The 13,634-nt window shown below is 39.5% G+C and overlaps 1 protein-coding gene across 2 annotated transcripts in view; it reads right to left on the minus strand.

The window, feature by feature from the left end:
- Window positions 1-13,634, minus strand: part of PTPN9 (protein tyrosine phosphatase non-receptor type 9) — an 80,171-nt gene that overhangs the window by 14,451 nt on the left and 52,086 nt on the right. For both annotated transcript variants that reach the window (XM_067754124.1, XM_067754135.1), the window contains exons 6-8: window positions 7,967-8,077; window positions 5,826-6,154; window positions 1,493-1,586 (exon numbers count right to left, since the gene is read on the minus strand). In XM_067754124.1, coding sequence (XP_067610225.1) covers window positions 1,493-1,586; window positions 5,826-6,154; window positions 7,967-8,077 — 534 coding nt within the window. The remainder of the gene's footprint in view (window positions 1-1,492; window positions 1,587-5,825; window positions 6,155-7,966; window positions 8,078-13,634) is intronic.

Raw genomic sequence — 13,634 nt, forward strand, 5'->3', positions numbered from 1 at the left:
TTTTTTGATGTGTACAGAGGTCACCAGACAGAACTGTTGTATCGGAAGGAAAAAGAAGAAATGTAACACCTATTTAATTGTTGACCTCAAAATTCTTAAGTGTTGGATGCTGCTGTAAACAAGTTATAATAAAGAGGACTTTAAAAAGGTATAAGTAAATGATAATGCTACAGAGGATGCATGAGATACAGGATGAATGAAAAGAAAAAACTGTGCTAATGTTATGCTAATAGACTTTTCTGACTTAGAATAAACTTTCCAGTGACAATACCAGGCACTTAAAAAAGGAAATAAAAATGATGTGTTCTGGAAAACTGTGTTCGATTGACTCAAAAAGTAGCTCAAATGAGGACAAAGAAACTGATGTTAAAGGTGTATGTGAAAAGTTTGAATAACTTTTCACTAAATATCTCTACTAAGTACATGTGATTTTTAATATGCACAGACATGATCAAATTAATACATTAAATAATAGAGGCATCTGACCAATTTATCTCTATCCCTATATATTTATGTATACACTAGTTGTCCAAAATTTTTGTCAGATCTTCTAGATGGAAAAATCAGAGGTCACTTTTTTCTTTTAAGAGTTGGATTTCTTTTTTTTTTTTTTTTAATATTTATTTATTTGGTTGCCCTGGGTCTTAGTTGCGGTATGCAGGATCTAGTTCCCCGACCAGGGATCGAACCCAGGCCCCCTGCATTGGGAGCGTGGAGTCTTAATCACTGGACCACGAGGGAAGTCCTAGAGGTCACTTATAACAAGAGTCGCCTGGTATTGACCATATACACTCACCAGTATGGTGGATGACATGACTATGACTTTATTAGGAGTAAAAGGCGAAATAATTGAACATTTATCAAGCACCTACAGTAATATGCCAAACTTTGTGCTATCAGCATGTACATAAAATATTTCATTTAATTTCTACTTAGTACTGTGAGATGGGCACATAGGGACTTGTGTATGTTAATAACTAGTATGTAGTCTAAAACGAAAACCTTGAGGCTGCTCTGGTGGCGCAGTGGTTAAGAATCCGCCGCCAATGCAGGGGACATGGATTCCAGCCCTGGTCCAGGAAGATCCCACATGCCGCAGAGCAACTAAGCCCGTGAGCCACAACTACTGAGCCCTCGTGCCACAACTACTGAAGCCCGCGCACCTAGAGCCCCTGCTCTGCAAGAAGATAAGCCACCGCAATGAGAAGCCCGTGCACCGCAACAGAGCAGCCCCTGCTCACTGCAACTAGAGAAAGCCCACGCGCGGCAACGAAGACCCAACGTAGCCAAAAATAAATAAATAAATTTAATATATATATATATATATATATATATATATATATATATATATATAGTTTAAAAAAGTAAAACTCAAACCTTCTCTCTCTGGCTTAGAGTCCATGTTCTTTCTACTACAGTATTAGTAAGCTTCACTTTGGAAAGGCTTAAATTTCCCTCAGTGCTCCTAAAAGGATGGCATTTATCTTTCTACCTGAGCGTGGCCGCTTCGTTTTGTCAGCTTCACTCTAGTTTGGTCCAGGCAGGGTACATCCCCATAGCGGTTCTTCTCTAGGTTTCCTGGAGACCTGAAGGAAATGAAACAAACTAAAATAAAGGAAAAAAAAAACAGCTACAAGAGTTGAAAATGGATGACAATGCAAGTGGAACTGAGCGCAAGTCAGGAGATTGTTGTCATTCATTACTTTTTCTTTTTGGTACTATTTGGTTTTGAAAAAATCATTTGCATACATATTGATTAAAAGCAAAAAAAAAAACTTATAAAGACCACACATATAAAGTAATACTCTATACTGTTCATAGGTATGAATGTATATGTAACAGTATAAACAAAATGATCTGGTAGGAAACATACCACATTCATACTAGTGACTGCTTCTGGGGAATGAGGAGAACTGATGGTGAGGATTAGAAGGATTTCAACTTTACAATTAATTCTTTTATACAATAAAAAAGATGAAGCAAATCCAACAAAATGCTAAACACTGTCAGTACTAATGGGGTGATAGGAAATAGTTGTTTGTCACGTTATGCTCTGTTCTTTTTCATATTTAAAAAAAAAATTCCCGGACTTCCCTGGTGGCACCAGGGTTAAGAATCCACCTGCCGGGCTTCCCTGGTGGTGCAGTAGTTGAGAATCCACCTGCCAATGCAGGGGACACGGGTTCGAGCCCTGGTCCAGGAAGATCCCACATACCACGGAGCAACTAAGCCTGTGCACCGCAACTACTGAGCCTGCACTCTAGAGCCCGCAAGCCACAACTACTGAGCCCGCATGCCACAACTACTGAAGCCCACACACCCAGAGCCCATGCTCTACAACAAGAGAAGCCACCACAATGAGAAGCCTGCGCTCCACAACGAAGAACAGTCCCCGCTTGCTGCAACTAGAGAAAGCCTGCATGCCGCAATGAAGACCCAACGCAGCCAAAAATAAATAAATAAATTTATTAAACACAGTTTGAGTACTCTGTGGATTTAAAAAAAAAAAATCCTTCTTCCCACACAAATAAGCCCAGCTGATATTTTACAAAGTTCCAAGAACAATTCAATAAAAGGAATACTCTTCGACCAACAGTGCTGGAGTAATTAGATACCTATAGGGAAAAAAATTTGAACATCAACCTAAACCTTACACCTTACACAAAAGTTCATTCAAAATGGATCACAGACTTAAATTAAATGTAAAACATAAACTTATAAAAATTTTAGGAAAAAAAACGTAGAAAAATCTTTGGATTCTAGGGCTAGGCAATGTGTTCTTAGACTTGACACCAAGAGCATGATCCGTACAAGGAATAACTGTTAAAGGAACTTCATCAAAATAAACTTCTGCTTCACAAGAGACCCAGAAAAGGATGAAAAAAAAAGCTACAGACTGGAAGAAAATATTCGCAAACCATGTATCCAACAAAGAACCAGTACCTAGAATATAAAGAACTCTCAAATCCCAACAGTTTAAAAAAAAATCCAAATAGAAAATGGGCAAAAGACATTTTACAAAGAGAATATACAGACGGCAAAGAAGCACATGAAAAGATGCTCAATATCATTAGATAGTAGGAAAATGTACATTAAAACCACAATTCTAATTTTAATTTAGGGATCTCATCACACACCTATCAGAACAGCTAAAATAAAAACTAGTGACAACACTGAACAATGGTGAGGATGCAAAGAAAATGCATCATTCATATATTGCTGGGAGGAATGCAGAAGGGTACAGCCACTCTGGAAAAGAGCTGGGCAGTTTTTCATAAAGCTAAACACATAGTTACCATATGACCTATCAATCCCACTCTTGGACATTTATCCCAGAAAAATAGAAACTATTTTCACACAAAACCTCGACACAAATGTTCAGAGCAGCTTTAATTATAATAGAAACTGGAAACAACCCAGATGTCCTTCAACAGGTAAATGGTTAATTGGTTAACAGTTTGTACTGTGGTTCATCCATACCATGGAATATTACTCAGCAATAAAAAGGAACAAACTTGATACAAATAACAACTTGGGTGAATCTCCCGAGAATTCTACTGAGTGAAAAAAGGCAATCCCAAAAGTTTACACATAGCATGATTCCATTTATATAATAACATTCTTAAAATGATAAAATTATAGTAATGGAGAACTGATTAGTGGTTGCAGGGGCTAGGGATGGGGAGGGGTGGAATGGAGGTATGTGGTTATGGAATTCTGTATCTTGACTGCAGTTATGTATACACAAACTTACCTGTGTGATAAAAATTGTAAAGAACTAAAAACATACACACACACTGAAACTGGGGAAATCTGAATAAGATTGGTGGATTGTATCAAGATCCTGGTTGTGATACTATATTAAACTTCTGGGAGATGTTACCGTGGGATAGCTGTGGAAAGGGTACACATGATCTCTATTATTTCTTACAAATGCATGTGAATCTACAATCATCTCATAATAAAGTTAAAATTTAAAGTTGAATTTTTAAAAATCCTTTGAAAGGATGGTATAGGGGAGGAAAAAAAAGGGAAAGAAAGTCTCTTGGTCCACGGGCATCCTGGACAGCAGTGAATACTCTATCTACTTCTTAATCTAGAATTCCATGGGAAACAGTTTGTTCTGTGTAAGTAGTTCTACTGGAACTTGGTGTAAGACAGGGGCCTGAAGATGCTGAGGATTCTGGTTTCTAGTTCCTGAAGTGGGACGTTTTCATTGATTCAATAAATAAAGAGGCAAGATTGGGAAGTCCTTCCATAGGACTAGGACATATTCTCTGATTATAACCCGACAGCTGGCTTGGGTGGTGCAAGGAGCACAATCCAAACCCACTTTTTTAATGTAGGGAAGGGGAACCATTGTAGAAATGACACCTCAAGGACCCCTCAGTAGAAGCACCCAGAGCAGGGTCAGAAATACCCAGGACAAGTGTGCATCCTCTGCACTGGCTGGGAAAAAGACTGGATACATACAAGGGTCTTGAGCTGGTAGGGGTGAAACAGAGCTGTGTGGGAGAGAAGAATACTCTCCCCACATGATATATACTCTGCTTTCTCTCTCTCTTTTTTATTTCTTATTTTCCTTTGCATTCTTGTTCTGCTTATTGATTTTTTTTTCTCAATTGCTTCTTCTCTCTTACTTCCCTTATTTGTTTCCTAACTCATTATTTTCCCTCTTTTTCTTTTCCTTTTCCCTCTTTCCTCACTCCCTGCATACCTTCTTTACAGCACACTGACTAAGCTGGACAGGAATTACAAGGGGAAAGAGGTACTCACAGAATCACGGATTCCTAAAACATTTAAGCTACAAAAGAGTAAGTAGATATCAGTGAGTCTAATATCAAATACTACACACAGGAAAACTGAGGTGCACAGAAGAGAAATAACTTGGGTAAGTTACAGAGGGTATTTCTGGCTAAGCTGGAACTTGAGCCTGGGACCCACTGGGGAGAGCTTCCTTAATTTTCTTTTTTTTTTTTTAAGATTTTTTTTTTTTTGATGTGGACCATTTTTAAAGTCTTTATTGAATTTGGTACAATATTGCTTCTGTTTTACGTTTGGATTTTTGGCTGCGAGGCATATGGGATCTTAGCTCCCTGACCAGGGAACGAACCTGCAACCCCCTGCATTGGAAGGCAAAGTCCTAACCACTGGACCGCCAGGGAAGTCCCTGAGCTTCCTTAATTTTCAACAAACAGTCTCAAAACTTGGAGAAAAAGAAGCTTTTGCAACAGCCAATGAAAACATGGTAAGATAAATGACAGCAGCAGTAAGGGAAATGATCCATGCTCTATTGCCAACAATAGTTATCAAGTGGTTATAAACCAGTTACAGAATTCAGGTAGAAGGAAAATCCCACAAGGCTGAATTCCTAAGAGGCAACTCCTTTCTCTTACTGACTGTGGATTATCTTAAATGGACCAGTACCCCTCCCCAGAAAGTAATGTAATACTATAAACGCTGTAGGGAGAAACTGCCCAAATGAAAGGACCAGAGATCAAATCGACAGCCTACATTCTGAGCCTACATTTTTGTTTTTTTCCTAAAAACACTTGCATATCAGGGAAATATCAAAAAATGTATCCATTAGTACACAGTTCCTCCACTGGGACCAAAGACCTTCAGAAATTTCACAGTATACACTGTTGGAAACAAGCACCAAGAGTTGCCTCTTTCTGGATGAGAGAAACTATCATCTAAGTGAGAGTGAGGCTCCTAACACAAGGAAAAGCCTCTGTTAAGGAAGTGAGGTGTGGAAGGAGGGGTACCAATGCATGCCACAGCATCCTGGAAAGTGATCGCTGGCCCAAACTTTTCCTACTTACATGGAACAGTGGAAAGTGCCAACAGGGTTCTCACGACGGATGTCTTCATACTCCTCATATATCCCCCGCTTTTGCCTGGTGCTAACATAGTCCATCAACTCTTGGATGGTCATGGCATGGGGACCTGGGACATGCACTGAGTCCCAGTCTAAGGTCGGAGGGAGGGAGAACAGGATGATCTCATCGAAGGGATCTGGGTGGCCGTTCATCTGGGATAGAAACTGGAAATTCCAAGTGGCGAGGTCAATTTTGACGTACCCACCCAGGTTTTCTGGAAGGCACTCCCTGGGCAGGTGCTGGGTGACTTCAGATGTCTTTAATATCTGAATCTGGAAAGCCAGAAAGAACCACGTGAGTATGTGGGGAGGGAGGGGAACAAAAAGATAAAGAACAAAAGTGCTTTGGAGAATGATATGAGATTTGCTTGAAATACCTGGTAAACTTAGAAAAGGAGTAGACTGAATTTCATCTGCTTGGGAATGAAGTCCTACGAATTTCCCAGAAAAGGTTTGACTTCCCACAATGTATAGCAAATTCATTCCTGGAATTAGGGGCCCTGTTATAAACCTTATATAAACGTAGGTATAGTGAACCAAGGCTTTATACTATTTACAAGGCTTTCCAGTACCATCTCATGTGGGTATTCGCCTTTTTGACTACTAAGAATGCATGGGAAGTGGTTATTTTTGTCAACCCCATACTAAGGCAATCAATTCTAAGCCTGTTGGCTTGTGTTTTACTCACAGCTTGGTACGGACATTCTCAAAGATAGGTTTCCGTGAAAGCAAGACAAGGCCAGCCTCCCAGAGGCTGGGTAGCCCAGGAAAAATGCTAGAGAAGTAATTGTAATACTTAATTCCTCTCTCTGCTTGGACACAGCCATACTGGACCAAATTAGCCTAGTTGGTTCTTTTTGGAATCTGTGTGAATGTTTGCCTTGCTTGCTGTTGCCTCTTCCTGGAATGCTGCTTCCTGGAATGCCCTCTTTTCCTCTTTGGCCTCTTCAAGGACGAGCTTATAGCTCAACCTCTTCTGTGAAGCCCTCCCTGACAGTCTGAGATAACATTCTCCTCTATGTTTCTCAGAGCCACAGTTCTCTGAACATGTCTGTGTCCCCTTTCAGGACCATAAGCTCCTCAGGAATAAGCGCTATCTTACTCAACTTTTAATTCCCAGGGCCCAGAGCCTGGACTGTAAAGGTGCTCAATATATTCTGAGTTCATACATGCATGTATATACTTGTATATAATTCAAGTGTTAAGAACTTGCCTAAGGAGTCCTCTCAAAGAGTTATCTTAGGAAAGAAATCTCCTACTCTGGGGTCACTAGGTCACTAAGTAGCTTCCGCAGAATCAAACACCTTTAGTTTCCCCTCTCCAACCCAAGTCGCCTCAGCTACAAAGATCTGTATTGTTATTATTCATATAATCTCATACTAAAAAAAAAAACCCTCTGATAATATTTTACAACATTATTATCTTATTCTATTATACCAATGTTTCATATACCCTTTCTTTCAAGGGTGAGAAACGAATGAGTAAATGACTGAAACCATAATCTTTCCATCCTGGAATACTCAGTGGATGATAATAGAATCAAGATAATTTTAGACAATGCTTTTGAAGTTGGGAAGCAACAAGCTGTTTTAAGAGAAAATGCCAGGAATAAAGTAAAAGAGAGATTGAGAGTCTCCTCCACCACCGTGGTGGTCAAGGGGACTGAATATTTCCAGTTGAACAAATTCAAACACCAGTTCAACTGATGTAATTATATTAGAAGTTGTTAAATATTAAAAGCCTGTAGAGCCACAGGACTAAATTTTGGAAGTAGTAGCTATCTCTGAGTCACTCATGGGACACATTCCTTCGATACTATCTGCATGCAAGGTGCTACATACAGGGGAAGTGCCCAAACTATGTCCAGGTCCTAACTCCAAGGAACTTGTACAGTAAGAAAGGCAGCCTATACTGGGCTGAGTAAAGAATAAAGCAGAGAATATAAGTGAACACACTAACAGAAGCAGAAAGAGAAACAAGCCAGGAAGGTTTTTTGAAGGTAGAAAATTAATTGGCAGGTTTCAGCAGTAGAGATGGAAATGTATCTATCCCACCCCCAAATAAAATTAAGTTAGCTTCCTTTACCCTCTCCCGGACTTTGTCCTTCAGAAGGAGGCTGATGATGGAATAGGGCACTCGGAACCATATGGGTGCTCCCACAATCAGCACTTTCTTCAAACGAGCTGGAAAAGCTCCCTGCGGAGAACAATACAAGAATTTAAAAATACCAGTTAGGGCACTGCAACAGTGCCTAATGGGACCTTTGACTGTTCAAGTACAAAGTTTAGGTTTTTTGCTCTTCTCACCATTCTTACCCAGCAGGGGGAGTCTATAGCTTAATTCAGGTTTCACTTAGTAGCTAGAGAAAAAGTGGTTAAAAAGAAAGAAATGGAAGCAACCTAAATGCCCATCAACAGAGGAATGGATAAAGAAGATGTGGTACGTATATATATATATATATATATATAATGGAATATTACTCAGCCATAAAAAAAACAAAATAATGCCATTTGCAGCAACATGGATGAACCTAGAGATTGTCATATTGAGTGAAGTAAGTCAGACACAAAAATACAAATATCATATATCGCTTATATGTGGAATCTACAAAAAGTGTACAAATGAACTTATTTACAAAACAGAAGTAGAGTCACGGATGTAGAAAACAAACTTATGGTTACCAGGGGATGAAGCGGGGAGAGGGATAAATTGGGAGATTGGTATTGATATATACACACTACTATATAGAAAATAGATAATAAGAACCTGCTGTATAGCACAGGGAACTCTATACTCTGTAATGGCCTATATGGGAAATGAATACAAAAAAAAAAAAGTGTACATATGTAGATATATCAATATAACTGATTTGTACACCTGAAACTAACACAACATTGTAAATCAACTAAACTCCAATAAAAATTTTTTAAATTGATTTACCTTTAATTGTAATCATGTTATGGAGAAACAGAGAAGAACAAAAGTTTGGCCTGGGACACCTCAGAATTATAGGTGAGTGTGCTGGAATCTGCACATTTAAATGCATGGGCTTTGAGTTATTTGATCTGGACCCATTTAATGACAGAGAAAGACTTCAGGACTTGTAGTTACATTAGTAAGAGATACTCTAAAGATTCTCAAGTCTTCCGGCAGATCTGAAAGAGGAATCTCAAAGGAAACTTTGATAACAGATGGATATCTCCTTACCATTTTTTCCCGTGATTATATTTCCCTGATCACATGAGTTCTCTATGATTTTTATTGTCAGCACAATGCTGCATTTTCAGAGAAAATCTTATTTGTGAAGCAAATAAATAAAATAAAAAATAAAAGTAACAATGTTATGTTGTCAATATAAGCTTTATGGACCAAAACTACTCTGATTTTTCTTGTCAGCATACATGTGTGCATCCTTAAGTTCTGATTATTAAAACTTTAAGGAACAACTAGATCACGAATAAAATGAACATGAAACATTTCTCATAATCTTTCCTTTATTCTGATATCTGTGTGTTTATAATCATTGATTTTCCACTCATCTCTTCATCTATTTACGTATTCATTCATTCCATCAATCAATATGATCTAGCGGGCACAAGGGCAAATGAGGTCTAAAAGAAAAGAGACACCCTGATCTGCACAAGGCATAAGAATGAAAAATTATTCCTTCTTAATCCATAGCTCTTAGTTTCATTTAGTTTCTCAATATTTCAGCACTTCTCATAGGCAGGGACACTGAATAATACTGGTATTCTAACTGGAAAGAAATTATTCCCAGTTAGATTATAATAGTAGTTTTAAAAAATATTTTTACTGGGCTTCCCTGGTGGCGCAGTGGTTGAGAGTCCACCTGCCAATGCAGGGGACATGGGTTCGTGCCCCGGTCTGGGAAGATCCCACATGCCGCAGAGCGGCTGGGCCCGTGAGCCATGGCCGCTGAGCCTGCGCGTCCGGAGCCTGTGCTCCGCAACGGGAGAGGCCGCAACAGTGAGAGGCCCGTGTACCGCAAAAAAAAAAATTATTTATTTATTTTTGGCTGCTCTGTTTCTTCATTGTGGCACGCAGCCTTCTCTAGTTGTGCTGTGCGGGCTCCAGAGTGCACAGGCTCAGTAGTTGTGGCACATAGGCTCTCTAGTTATGGCACGTGGGCTCTCTAGTGGCATGCAGGCTTAGTTGCCCTGCGGCACATGGGATCTTAGCTCTTCCACCCACGTCCCCTGCAGCGGAAGTCAGATCCTTAACCACTGGACCACCAGGGCAGTCGCCACTATAATAGTATTTTTTTTTTTTTGGCTGTGTTAGGTCTTTGTTGCTGCGTGGAGGCTTTCTCTAGTTGCAGTGAGTGGGGGCAACTCTTCGTTGTGGTGCACAGGCTTATCATTGCAGTGGCTTCTCTTGTTGTGCAGCACAGGCTCTAGGCGCACAGGCTTCAGTAGTTGTGGCACACGGGCTCAGTAGTTGTGGCTCGCGGGCTCCAGAGTGCAGGCCCAGCCGCCACGGCGCACAGGCCCAGTTGCTCTGCGGCATGTGGGATCTTCCCGGACCAGGGCTCAAACCCGTGTCCCCTGCATTGGCAGGCGGATTCTTAACCACTGCGCCACCAGGGAAGTCCCTATAATAGTATTTTAAAGTATTATAATAGCATTTTAAAGTACAAAAGATAAATATAAATTATAATAGTATTTTAAAGTATAAAAGATAAATATGAAAAAATTAGCCACCCTATAAATAATAATCAGCATAAAAGTATAATGGTAAAAAGCCTCTGGTTTATAATAGCACTTGTGCACACAAGCACCATCTCCTTCCCTGTCTCTCTCCCCCTGTAAGTCACTGGTCATACAAAAAAGATGATTTATCCTTGGTGTCTGCTACGTTTATACATACATATATAGGTATACATTTTTTTAGCCTAGGAATATATGTCATAAGAAACATGTAAGACACATAATTTTAAAATCTTATTGAAAGACATAACAAAAGACTTTAAAAAAATCCATAAAACAAAACATAGCATTCCTGGACAGGAGAAGATGATGCTGTAAAGATGTCAATTCTCCAATTAATTCATTATATCCAAATTAAATCCCAAAGTGTTTTATCTTCCAGAACTTGACTGAATGACTCTAACATTCATCTAATCAAAAGATGATGATTTTTTAAAATATTTTCTCATCAGATTTATAATTTTGAATAAGTGGTTATCTCTGGGGAATGGCACTGGGGTGTGTGAGGGAGTGGTCAGAGACTTTTCCTTGAATTACTTTTTAATTGCTTTTATAATTTATAAAAACTAGTTATAAAGTTTGTTTTTAGTATGCATGTTATATGTCAGTAAATATTTAAATAAAAACACATGAAAGCGCATGTAAAAGAATAAAAGTGCAAAAAGGTCAGAACAACTTTTAGAAATAAAAGAATACAGAGAAGCTTGTTGTATAAGATATTAAACTTTATTATAAGGCTACAATAAATTAAAAAGTGAATATGTTGGTCTTGATGCCTAGATCAACAGAACAGGGAGTCCAGAAATAGACATACTTACCATATGGAAATTAAGTATAAGATAAAGGTGTTATCCCAAATGAGTAGGGAAATAAATGTATTAGTTAACAAATGTTGCCAGGACAGCTATTTGAAAACAAATTATTTTGTCCATAATATTATGTACCATATATAATATGATATATTATTAAATATACTACATGTAATATAGTATATTAAAACGATAATGAAAAATTAAGAAAACATAGTAGTATGACAAAAGACACCATAAAGTTGAACAAATTATAAACTGCAAAAATGCTGGTAACACATACTTAACAATACTCTTAATATTCTTAATAACAAGTCTTGTAAATCAATGAGACAAACACTTCAATAGAAAAATCGGTAAGGACTTCCCTGGTGGCACAGTGGTTAACAATCCACCTGCCAATGCAGGGGACATGGGCTCAAGCCCTGCTCTGGGAAGATCCCACATGCTGCGGAGCAGCTAAGCCTGTGCGCCACAACTACTGAGCCTGCACTGTAGAGCCCGTGTGCCAGAACTACTGAAGCCCGCGTGCCTACAGCCCATGTTCCGCAACAAGAGAAGCCACCGCTATGAGCAGCCCGCATACCACAACAAAGAGTAGCCCCCACTCGCCGCAACTAGAGAAAGCCCACGCACAGCAACAAAGACCCAACGCAGCCAAAATTTAATTAATTAATTAATTAATTTTAAAAAATCTGAAGTATGAGACTGTGCATTAAACTTCTACTTAGAACTTTCATGAGAATGAGGATGTTAGGGGACTATATCTAAAATTTTACCTGCTCCCAATGACAGAGCAGTAAGTCACTAAGAAAAACATGATATGGATTTTAAGGCAACCAAACTTTTATTTCATTCTCTTTGAATTTATATAGCAAAACAACAACAAAACATCCATAGTAGTTTCATTATTTTGAACCAGATAAAGGAGGACACATTAACAGCAAAAGAACATTTGAAAAAAAAAAAGATACTACAATGTTATTATTTAAAGGAGTTCAAACAACAAAAAAAAGGATGTTATTATTTTAGAACTTCTAAATTCAAAAAAAGAGCAAAGGGAGGTGGGGTTCCCAGACTCTGTCTGGAGGAAGCGAGACTGCACCCGCTCAGGCAGTCAGAGGGAAGGGGACGGGACCAGCGGGCGGGCAGGCGGACTCGCCCTCTCGGTGACTGCACCAATCGGGTGTGCCCTACCTGCCCGCAAGTGCCCCTGGATGAAGCCGTACCGTGTGTCCTGACCAGGTCTTGGTGCTCCAGCCGGGTGTCAGGCCTGTGCCTCTGAGGTAGGAGAGCCGAGTTCAGGACACTGGTCCACCAGAGACCTCCTGGCTCCCAGGAGGCGAAAGCTCTCCCAGAGATCTCCATCTAAATGCTAAGACCCAGCTCCACTCAACGACCAGCAAACTACAGTGCTGGACACCCTATGCCAAACAACTAACAAGACAGGAACACAATCCCACCCATTAGCAGAGAGGCTGCCTAAAATCATAATAAGGTCATAGACACCCCAAAACACAGTACCGGACGCAGTCCCGCCAACCAGAAAGACAAGATCCAGCCTCACCCACCAGAACACAGGCACCAGTCCCCTCCACCAGGAAGCCTACACAACCCACCAAAACAACCTTAGCCACTGGGGGCACACACCAAAAACAACGGGAACTACGAACCTGCAGCCTGTGAAAAGGAGATACCAAACACAGTAAGTTAAGCAAAATGAGAAGACAGAGAAACACACAGCAGATGAAGGAGCAAGGTAAAAACCCTACAGACCAAACAAATGAAGAGGAAACAGGCAGTCTACCTGAAAAAGACTTCACAATAATGACAGTAAAGATGATCAAAAATCCTGGAAATAGAATGGAGAAAATACAAGAAATGTTCAACAAGGACCTAAAAGAACTAAAGAGCAAACAAACAATGATGAACAACACAATAAATGAAATTTAAAATTCTCTAGAAGGAATCAATAGCAGAATAACAGAGGCAGAAGAACGGATAAGTGACCTGGAAGATAAAATAGTGGAAATAACTACCACAGAGCAGAATGAAGAAAAAAGAATGAAAAGAATTGAGGACAGTCTCAGAGACCTCTGGGACAACATTAAACACACCAACATTCGAATTATAGGGATCCCGGAAGAAGAGGAGAAAAAGAAAGGGACTGAGAAAATATTTGAACAGATTATAGTTGAAAATTTCCCTAATATAGGA

This window comes from Pseudorca crassidens, chromosome 1, assembly GCF_039906515.1.
Source record: "Pseudorca crassidens isolate mPseCra1 chromosome 1, mPseCra1.hap1, whole genome shotgun sequence".
In the NCBI taxonomy this organism is placed as follows: Eukaryota; Metazoa; Chordata; class Mammalia; order Artiodactyla; family Delphinidae; genus Pseudorca; species Pseudorca crassidens.